Genomic DNA, 11,388 nt, shown 5'->3' on the forward strand with positions numbered 1-11,388 from the left:
TAGTGTGCTTTTTTGTCTGCCTGAATAAGGCCACAAATAAAAAAGGTATTTCTCATTTTGCGGCATAGAGCTAGAATGATGTTGTTCATGTTTGTTATCAACCGTGTTGCCAGGTTTTTTTTGTGCCGACCGGCTAAATTGGCAAAAAAAAAGCGGCTAAATTGGCTAAAAAAAAGCGGCTACAAACGGCTAAAATGTTTCAACTAAAATTCAAATTTTATACTTGAATAAATCGCAACTACTTAGAAAGACTAGTAAATTCATTCAATAGATCCCAAAAACCGAGACTGGTACATTCATTACAAATTATTTCTGTTTGATAAAGGAAACTGTCGTTTACGTAGCTAAGCTTTACATCAGAAGTCATGTTTGTATAGGCTGCGTTTCTTTATACATTCGAGATATATATAATTATTCACAGATATCGTCTTCCCAGAGAGGTTTGCTTTGTTTCGTTATTTTCCAAGTGTTGCGAATAAAACTTCACACTTATATCTAAGACATTTTTCTTTTGCATCCTCTGGAAAAAATACGGTGATCCAGATATAAAGTGGGACGCGACATTTTAGCAAGTTTTGGCTATTTTTCCTTAGTTTATTTAATGTTTATTATTTTCTTGCGAAAAAATAGCTGATTACTTAACAAACACCATATATATGAATCCAAACTTCAAACTTTGTGCGAAAATTATGAAAATTCTTCAAAGTTACACGAAAATTTTTAACTTTTTAATTTGCATCTTTAGAAAAATTATGGTATGCAGTTTCATAGTCTATTAAATTTTAATATAACATGGTGCAAATTTGAAGTAGCTAGGACCTACCGTTAATTTTTGGAATTTTTTTGTGTGACGGTGTTACGCATTTTTTTCCCCTTCAAAATGTGTTCTACCATTTATTTATATGGGGAAAAAAAGCGGAACACCGTCAACAAAAAAATTGCAAAAAACAACGGCATGTGCTATTTACTTTAAATTTTCAATTTATTATACTAAAACTTAAAATTTTTAAGGATGCTGATTAAAAAGTAAAAAAATTTGCTGAAAATTTTAAACATTTTCATAATTTTTGCACAAAGTATGAAATTTGGATTTAAATTTTCATGTAATCAACTACACTTTCATTAAAAAAAATAATAACCATTAAATAAACTAAAGAAAAATAGCCAAAACTTGTAAAAATGTGGGGTCCCAGTTTATATGTATCTATATATATATACCGTTCAAATCGGCCCAGTATTTTAGGACTTCTCGGATTAGAAAAAATTGTCTTTCAATTTTATATAACACAGTCCGAGATAAGGCTAGCCATTTCTAATAGATTTTGGGTGACTAAATTTGTAAAAAAGGAAACTTATGTTTTTGAAGGCCTATAGCAAAGTCGGCTTAAAACGGCAAATTTTTTGCAAAAATCAAATCTCTGGCTCTTTGCTATCGCAGCCGGCTAAATCTAGCCCGAAAGTTTAACTGGCAACACTGGTTATTGATTGTATTACAAGATGCATCTGAAGTAAAATAATTGAGTAGCGGAATTGTCACATATGACAGGGTGACGAGCTGTTAAAATTTTGTATGTGACATTTGTCGTGAGCGTTCCGAAAGTGATAGCGACAGGTTTATTCACAACAAAAACCTAATCGACGTTAGCACCCCATTTGTGAAAATATTAAGATTTTTGTATTGCAATCGATAGTTCGTCGATTGTTCTTTAATGTTCGTCCATTTTTAACGTTTGCTCGTTAGCCAAAAATTTATAATTAATTTTTCAATTTTCACTTTACGTAATTCCTGAAGTTAGCACCCGCAACAGATTATTTTGGGTTAATTATTATTGCAATCGATAGTTCGTCGTTTGTTCTTCATTGTTCGTCCATTTTTAACGTTTGTTCCTAAGCCAAACATTTATAATTAATTTTTTACATTTTACGGTTCCTGCCTTTAGCACCCCAAATATAAGAATTTCATTATTTTCATTTGTTAACTGTGATAAATCGTGTGTTCGTCGTTTTCTCATCCCTAAAATCGAGCAAAAACCGTTAATAAATTCATAATTTTTACTTTACGTTAAACATAACGTAAACGTTTAAACAATAATTGGAATTGGGGCCGAGGAGCTAAAAAAAGTAGGCCTGGACCGCCCTGTTTTCCTGATTTTAACGGCATATTTTTGTTTTGTGCAAATTATCTGGCGCTAAGGGGGCTAAACGTGAAATTTTCAACATTTTTAAAAGCTTATATTTCGAAAAATATTGAACCGATTTTAAAACTATGGACACAGTTGGAAAAGTGATTGAAGAACCTTTCATTCGATATATATTTATGTATATAATGTATACATATTTTGAGGAAAAGTACAAAAACCTAATTATGGCAATTTTTTTTATAAAAATGTATGTTTTTCGTAAAAAATACGTAATTAACTATGTTAACAAATATGATTATCAGAAAGAGCACAAAAATATCTTTAATTTGATGTATGACTTGTAATTTGATGTATGACTTGTAAGAAAAAAATTAAAATATCGTTTTATATGAAAAAGAAAAAGCGCCGCAGGCAACAATTTGGAATAAAAAATCCCGCGATGTTTTATTCCGTATTTCATTAGCTGTATAGTAAACTATCGTTTTATATAAAAACTTAAAAAAACGCCGCAGGTATATATTAAAGTATGCTTTTATAAAAAAAAAGAAAAAAGCGCCGCAGGAGAAAATTTGGAATAAAAAATCGGAACAACGCCGTCTTCGTATAACTTACGTAAACTTTGAAACAAAACGATGATGATGACAATTAATAATGCCAATTAAATTGTTCAGAACTTTTGTTGTTTGATATTGAAAATGAGAATGTGTATATGAGTTTGAGTTTTGAATTTTAAAAGTACATTAGTAGGATTCATGAAACATCGCAAAGTTGTTGCAAAATTTGCCACCTTGCGACACAGCAGATTAATTTTGTATGGAAACTCTCCTGCGACAAAATTACTACATTGCTACAATATTTGAGCTAGCAATCATTGCAAGTCGCTAAACACATGGGCGCATTCATACCAGCTACTAAGTCGAAACTAATAAAGTTGCAACTTAAATTTAAGTACCAACTTAATATTCACTTCTACTCATAGTCGCATTTCAAACTTCTACTAAGTAGTTTTAACTTAGTTTTACGATATAGCAAAACGAGTTTGAAAATGTATCGATTTTTCTTTACGATATTTTGGAAAAATTACATTTTTATTAAATAATGTCAAGTTTGATCATCCATTTAAGTAATTTTTACTTTCATTGCATGTTTATGCAAAAGAATAAGGTATAATTTTCTTGTTAATTGTGTGAAATAGCCAGAACAACCGCAGTGATGTGAAGTCGATGTTTATCGAAAGCATGCTGTGAAACATACAAACACATATTTGAATGTTATGCACTAATTTACTTTAAAAGGATCAATTGCAGAATACGGCCCGTTAAGGTAGAACAAACCGAAAAAGTGGGCGTGGTCTGCCCTTTTTTTTGATTTTACTGGTATAAAAATTTTTTGATGCAAACATATATTCGGGGCTATGGAGGGGCGAAGGGGGGAATATACATTACCATCCAATTTGTTTTCAAATAAGACTGATGCTTTATACTTTTTATTTAAGTAATGAGAAACGTCAAAAGAATGTTCTAGAGTTGCCATGAGTACGAGCACGGAAGAGATGTGGATGTATAATGGCGTTGCAACAGTGCGCGGGAAGTTTTGGGGGCCAATTCTCGTTCTATGTAATGGGGAAGTGAAAATAAAACTCAGCCTCATCATGATTTTCATATTCCCCGAACCAGTTCACTTTTCACTTATAGTTTCCATGTATTTACCATAGGCGGAATAGGTATTTTCAGATGAAATTTTTTCGGGCGAAACTCAGAGTAAGGCAGAATATAAAATTTAGTGAAAATTTTAGTTTTTCACTTTATTATGGCATACCTTAAGAATACGGACCGTTGAGCTAGAGAAAAAAGAAAAAGTGGACGTGGTCCATTCCTTTTTGCTTAATTGACAAGGGCGGCGCTAGGGGGCTTAACGTGAAACTTTCAACATTTTCAATCGCTTATATTTCGAAAATTTTTGAATCGTTTTTCAAAATATGGACACAGTTGGAAAGGGGTATTTTTTCATAAAAATACGCAACTAACTATAATAAAAGATATGTTTTTCAGAAAGAGCACAAAAATACCTTTAATTTGACGTATAATTTTATATAGTTAGGTTTAAGTACCATTGCCAACAGTGAAATAAACCCACTTTATTAATGTTATATTCTATTAATTTATTTCAATTTCGTAATCATTGTCATCATCATCATTTTCGTCTACATTTTGAAGTTTCAGGGGATTGTACTTTAAAAAAGTTTCAAAGTTTACGTAAGTTTTACGAAGACGACGTTGTTCCGATTTTTTATTAAAAATTTTCTCCTGCGGTGCTTTTTTCTTTTTTTTTATATAAAAACATACTTTATAATATATACCTGCGGTGTTTTTTAAAGTTTTTATATAAAACGATAGTTCACTATACAGCTAATGAAAATTTGGAATAAAACATCGCGGGATTTTTTATTCCAAATTGTTGTCTGCGGCGCTTTTTCTTTCTCATATAAAACGATATTTTAATATATATTTAAACAAATATAATGTGCAGAAGAATTTTTTGTTACAAGTCATACATCAAATTAAAGATATTTTTGTGCTCTTTCTGATAATCATATTTGTTAACAGAGTTAATTACGTATTTTTTACGAAAAACATACATTTTTATAAAAAAAATTGCCATAATTAGGTTTTTGTACTTTTCCTCAAAATATGTATACATTATATACATAAATATATATCGAATGAAAGGTCCTTCAATCACTTTTCCAACTGTGTCCATAGTTTTAAAATCGTTTCAATAGTTTTCGAAATATAAGCTTTTAAAACTGTTGAAAATTTTACTGGTTTTGCAAATTTTCACTGGTTTTGCCGATTTCGATAATTCTCTAGTAAAAGTAAACAAAGGCTCAATTCAAGGCTTTCAATTTTTCCTAATAAACAATCGTGGTACAAAGCTCAATAAAAATATTAAAAATAAAAAATGTTAACAAGCCACAATAACATTGACAAAGGCTCAGAAACTTTAAATGCCCTGAAATTCACTAATGCTTTATTTAAAATCTGTTTTTTTTTTAATTTTTTAATAATCATATTGTTACGATTATTCTTGATTTTCCAAAAACCCTTGGGTTGGTAGATGACCAAATTACAGAACAATTAACTATTTTGTACAACAAACACTTTACAATACTCATTAAAGCAGTTACAACACTTTAAAAAACTTGCTAACGCAATTGATATCTTTACGCGTCGCTTTCTGTTTTACAGTTGAACTTGTAGCTTACTGATTCGCAACTGAACTTCCTGTGCGCTGTAGCAATGCCTTTGGGCGCGTTCATAAGACGTAGCTGTTTAGCTTATCTGCTACGAAACTGCTGGCAACTGTTGAACCCAACAATTACGTCTTAGAAACGGCTTGATGAATATGCTGCCAAATGAACAGCTGATAAATGTAAACAAATGAAATTGCAACAAATAGAGATAGTTGCGCCGATAGTATTTAGAATTCAACGCTGAGCGGCCGCCGTGTTGAAAAAATCGTTCAATGTTACAATGAATTAAACAGTGTAAAATTATATAGCAAACATCTTAAAAACATATATTTAAAAACGTAGTATTATTATAAAATATTTTAGATACTTTATCACGTCAGAAATATAAAATATAATAGATTGGCTTGCAACCGCCACCTAACAAAGCGGCGTCAAATTTAATATAAGCGGCGTAAGTCTTTTCGATCAGCTGTTTAGGCTAAGCCCAACACGTTGAGTTCAGGTAGCGTAAATATTTTCCGCTGGAAAAAATGGCGGAAAGTTGCCAACTGTTGGGCTGAGCGTAACTACTCAACTGTGCGTTTCTAAGACAAATAGCCAATGGTTACGCAACAGCTACGTCTTATAAACGCGCCCTTTATATACCCGCGCTACTTTGCACTCACGGCAACTCTTAGAATGTTATGCCATCTATCGCACATTCCCTCGCTGTTCGCAGTATTCTTCCACTTGACGTTTCTTGATGTCGAATATTCCACGTCTTTCGTCGAATATTCTGCCATTTTCTTGTTCGCTTCGCGTTTCCGCAGTATTCGCCGCACTGCCTTCCACCCAAGGCGAATTATACAAGGTGGTGTTACTGGCGAATTTAGTTTACAACAACAACAACCACATCTATTTCGTATTGCGGGTGTTATGTCAAATCTCAATTCGTCCCAAAGATTACATGTATTTTGTTTTTGCCTTTGATGGGTGCACTGTCAAATCAGTAAAAGCAAAAACATAATACATGTAAAGCGAAGAAATCGGCTGATCTTAAAACACCACCTTTTATAAATTCACCTTGCCTCCACCTAACTCCCTTCTGGTCATAATCGTAAACCCAAATCGTAACCAATCGCGGCGAATTCGTAAGGATCTATTGATTTTAAATGTTTCCGTTTTACGTTGCGTTTACGTGCATTATAAGCATTTGCATTCATTACGAATACAATAGATAATTAAGTGACAGTTCATTCCGCGCCGTTACTTACATTATAACCCAGGCATAACTCTCATCATCGCGATCAGACCCACTTGCTGTTCCAAACGCGGCAAGTCTTTCAAAGTGGACCACCCTCATCCTGGTTCTCGGGCTCCCAACGGTCTGGATTCGATACACTACGTCCTTCAGCTGTTTGACCATCTTGTACGGACCTTTGCAGTTACGTCGTGGCTTAGAGGTGAAGCCTTCTGCTGCGGCTTGTGCAACACCAGATTGCCTTCCAGGGAACCCTATCGGCTTGATGCTTTGCTTGACATTTCTTCCGGCTTATCACCGGTTGTGAACCGGTGTCTGTACTTCTTCCAGACCACGTTTCTTCCCATGGGCATCTTTTCGCCAGATTTATGCCGCTTCCTCTATCCATGACTCCCAAGCTTCGATGCACGAGCTGCACTGCACTCAGCACATCTTGCTACTCACTCTTTGACCGAATGATGGAAGCCAATCCAATAGAATCTCTTCTTAATCCTCTCTTGGTTCCCGTGTGCTCACCATTTGGACCTCTATGGAGTTGCTGATAATGTCCGGAACCTTCGCTTTTGGAACAACCATTAGATTCAGGATGCATCGGCCATCTTCGCTCTCCCATATCCGATGCATGCAACAAGTTATCATCTTCCAATTGACCCAGTATGCTTTTGCGATTGGGCGTTCCGCTGACATTTCCTCCCTGGTCGGGCGCTTTCTCAACTTCAATCCGCGCATTACAACTGCTAAATCCGGATCCTGCCACTGAAACTTCCGTAGTCGTTCCGCATCTCGCTCTTCCGCCGATGTTAACTTCATTGAATCATGAATAATCGCAACCTAGGCCTCAGGCCCACTGTTGTATCACCATTGGAATGTGGTTCAGTGACTCTCATCCTGCCGGAACCACTGCCTGTTGACCATCTAAGTGGCTTGACATGACCACTTGCTTGTGGTGACTTCCTCTTTTTCACTAAGTTGGCGGAACCGGCACGCTTTTCCTGTATGGCTGATCCTCTTCTTTCTCCCGCCGAAACCACTGCCAACTGCCAACCTCTGCTCAACTAACCGCTTCCGTTTCTGGCGGAATCTTCAGGGCTTCGTCTAAGAGCAACCGTTTGCTGCAGTACTGACTGTCGTAACAAACCCTAAGTGACACTTTCCTGTCGCGATCTGTCAGGATCATTCCCTGAAGGTGAATCTTGGCTAAGTAGGAAGTCCACGCCGATGATGACTTCATCCATCCACAATATCTGTAACTATAAACTTGTTGTACGAGGCCACACCCCCGATTATTACCTCGCATGGTACTTCTCCTAACAGTTGGGTGCGCTCGCCCAAGTGGCCAAATCAGGTCGAATAATGGAATGTGACGCTCCAGTATCCACTGTCAGCACTCGCTCTTGCTCATTCACACATCCACCAATCGTGAGGTTGCTCAACTTCCGGCCAATTTGTGAGACGCACCCCTTCCTGCTGGCTCGCTTTAGTTTAACGGCTGATTGGAGTGTGGTTCATCTTCAGCCATTCGTTTGCGTCCTGTTGAATGGTTGTTTCTGTGGGAACCTGTCTTACATTCGCGTACGAAGTGGCCTTGTTTTCCGCCATTAAAGCATTTTGTAGCATCCTTTTTCTCGGTGGCGCTAGGACTATTCTTACCTGTGATTGACTTAAGCATATTCAGTATCTAATTCATCACGTCCGGTGTGTCCACTTCCACTCGTTGGGACTTGTAGGCTGGTCTACTTAGGACCGCCGCCGTTTCACGTATCTGAGCATACGATGCAGTTTCCGTAAATGTGGCTTTGGATTCGCATACGTCTATCGCTTTGCATACATGTCCTGCATTCCGATGATGAACCTCTGGAATTTTATCCTTTCGAGGTGCTCACCAGATGCGTCTCCAACTGCCAAGTGAGCTGCTTTCTCAATCTCTGAGGCAATATCCTGTAGAGTCTTGCCGGCTTTTTGGTAGCTATTCTCCAGCTCCATCTCTCCACGACGCTCATCAACTCATAGTAATGGTTCCTTTCACAGTCGGGGGGAATAGCGTGGAAGATTTCCGCTGCAGGTCAGGTTATGGCAACGAATTACGTAGCGGATTTATCCTCCATGCTACCATCTTTTGCTGTAGCCCTCTTCTCGAACTGGAGCTTAAAGACCTGGAAAGGAATCGTGCCGTCAAAAGATGGAGTTTTTACTTTGGGAGCGCTCGACGAAGTAGCTGGACGATTCAGTGACAAAACACGGAGGCGACCTTCCAACTACTCTACATTAGCCTAACTTTGTTCTGTCTCTATTCTATTTTTTCCTGTATTTGCGTAATCTTTGATTACAGCTGGGATGATATACGTGCCTCTCGTGCTTGTAGCTGGGTTTCTAGTCGTGATGACAACTGCGCTGATACCTCTGATATACATGTCTCCAGCGCTTGCATCTGTTACGACAACTGGGACCTTTGTGTTTCACGCTGTGTTTGCATCTGTGACATAGCAGCCAATAAAGTGTCCATTACCATAGTTGTTGATGAACTAGGAGCCTTTTGCTGTTCTTCAACCTTCCCGGATGTCTGCAGCATACCCTTTGACTTTAGAGTTCAAATTACATCAGGTCTTAATAGAAATTAGACTACAAGTATGCCGTATATTACTGTGAAAAACCTAGAGCTCCTTGCACCACTGTCTGCTAAGCCCATAAACATAACATAATAGACTTAAGATCCTCTTCTTCTTCTTCTTTTTTGGCGCTGTAACCGCCTAAGCGACTTTGGCCGAGTTCAGCAAAGCACGCCAGTCGTTTCTCCTCTGTGCCAACTGACGCCAATTGGAAACGCCAAGTGAAGCCAAGTCCTTCTCCACCTGATCTTTCCATCGCAGTGGGGGCCTCCCTCTTCCTCTGCTACCACCAGCGGGTTCCGAGTTGAATACTTTCAGAGCTGGAGCGTCGGTGTCCATTCGAACGACATGACCAAGCCAGCGGAGCCGCTGTATTTTAATTCGCTGCACTATGTGAAAGACTTAAGATCCACTAATCCGAAAATCTGTGTCTCGAGGACTTCGGAACAACTCAAACCCTCGGCCCATTTACAATGAAATTAAATTATATCCAAATTAGTATGGGATTTTTTGTTAAAATTTATTAAAATGTTGCTCATTCTGAATATCAGAAAAGGCACTTCAAAATTTATTCACCCTTGCCAAAAGGCTCCTTCTTGTTAACAGGTACATAGAATTCGCCTATAGCATTTACGTAGTTGCTGGTGGAACCCATGCGCACTGAAGAATAAGTTTTTCCGCAGGACTTTTCAACAGCCGCCTCATAATCTTCACACTTCATGGATGGGAAATTATTCTTGCTTACAGTTTCAGCAAAGTACATCCATGAGCGTCGGTGCGCGCAGGCACCGGCAACATCGATTCCACAGCCAGGCTGACTCTTGCCACCGTTGGGATAGAAGGCACCTTTGCCAATTGGCCTTAAAAAGCCCAAAAGACCACCACACGTCTGAATAGATTCAACATAGGCGGCATCATTTTGGTTCAGACGACTAGAGGGATCATCATAACTGAACATGGGTAGAGCAGGATCCAAGCCGGTGATTTGATTAATACGTCCATATTTCACATTCTTGCCCGCAATACCGGAAATATGGGCACCCAAACTGTGACCGATCACTTGCAATGTGTCGAAAGATAGACCACCTTCCTTGTACAAAAAGTCTATCAAGCCAGCAACTTGCTTACCAACACCGGGAACACGCAGCACCGCGGCGGCATAGTTGATAGTTTGTGCTTTATCGCTCCAGTCTACTGAAATGATGTTGAAATTTCCAGTAGACAAATATGCATCGCGGATCAGTGGGTTCAAGTCGGCATCGGAGTCTGATTGCCAGCCATGAATAATGATCCTTGTGGGATTAGCTGCGTTGAAATGGGATTCTTTCAAAGATTGGCTGTCTCCGGTAACAAGTGTATCGGCAGTGCTTGGATTCTCGCTGGTGTACAAGTGGAAATAAACTAAAGCTGCTGCACGACCCATTGGTGCTTGACGTAGCTCCTCGGCTTCAGCAACGGTCATCCATTTGAAGGATCCATCCAGTTGTGGCACATACCAACCACCTTGACCAGATTGCCTGTCCTCATCAATGGGAATGGCCACAGCTGTAGGATTCGAAGAAAAGGAGTTAACAAAAAAGTGTTTGCCCTCTTCTTTTTTGAAGTAGTAGGACTTACCTGCTGCGACTGCCAGTAGTAACAAGATCACTGCCTTCATGACTGTTCTAATGATTTAGCTAATTACCAATATCATCGACTTGCTTGCACCGGTGATTTTTATACCAGATTTTCACTTTGGAAATATATTGAGCTGCTTACTTGATGGAGATTAAACACGTGAGATACGAGCATGTCTAGCCACGTGCGGGCTGGTGATAAGAAATCGCCTAAGAATACTTAAAAGCGAAAAGAAAGGTTTTTGACAAGTTAATCCCAGTTCTGCAGACCTTATGAAATAAGATTAAATCGTTGCCTATACGTATTCTTATGACCCATAAAACATCGAGTTGTCACAGAAAGTAATATAGATAGCTTCGCGATGTACCTCAATATAGAGAGGCTCTAACTCACTACGTCGCTGAAATACAAAAAGCCATAAATAAAGATAAATGAAGCATTCACTTTTTGATTGATTTTTACACATTTATCGATTTGTCAGTCCCCACATAGTTTTATGCAATACAAAATTTTAGTTAGTTACGGCTTTTT

General features: G+C 38.0%; 1 protein-coding gene across 1 annotated transcript; it reads right to left on the reverse strand.

The window, feature by feature from the left end:
* Window positions 1–9,748: 9,748 nt before the first annotated feature.
* Window positions 9,749–10,931, reverse strand: LOC118736663 (phospholipase A1 VesT1.02-like). Its single transcript, XM_036466704.1, has 2 exons — window positions 10,858–10,931; window positions 9,749–10,785 (listed from the first exon to the last, which is right to left on the reverse strand). Exons 1-2 carry the CDS (start codon window positions 10,895–10,897, stop codon window positions 9,809–9,811), a joined length of 1,017 nt encoding a protein of 338 aa, XP_036322597.1. The 5' UTR covers window positions 10,898–10,931; the 3' UTR covers window positions 9,749–9,808.
* Window positions 10,932–11,388: the final 457 nt, after the last annotated feature.

Source organism: Rhagoletis pomonella, unplaced genomic scaffold, assembly GCF_013731165.1.
Source record: "Rhagoletis pomonella isolate Grant_MI unplaced genomic scaffold, Rhpom_1.0 Rhpom_scaffold_00003, whole genome shotgun sequence".
NCBI lineage: Eukaryota > Metazoa > Arthropoda > Insecta > Diptera > Tephritidae > Rhagoletis > Rhagoletis pomonella.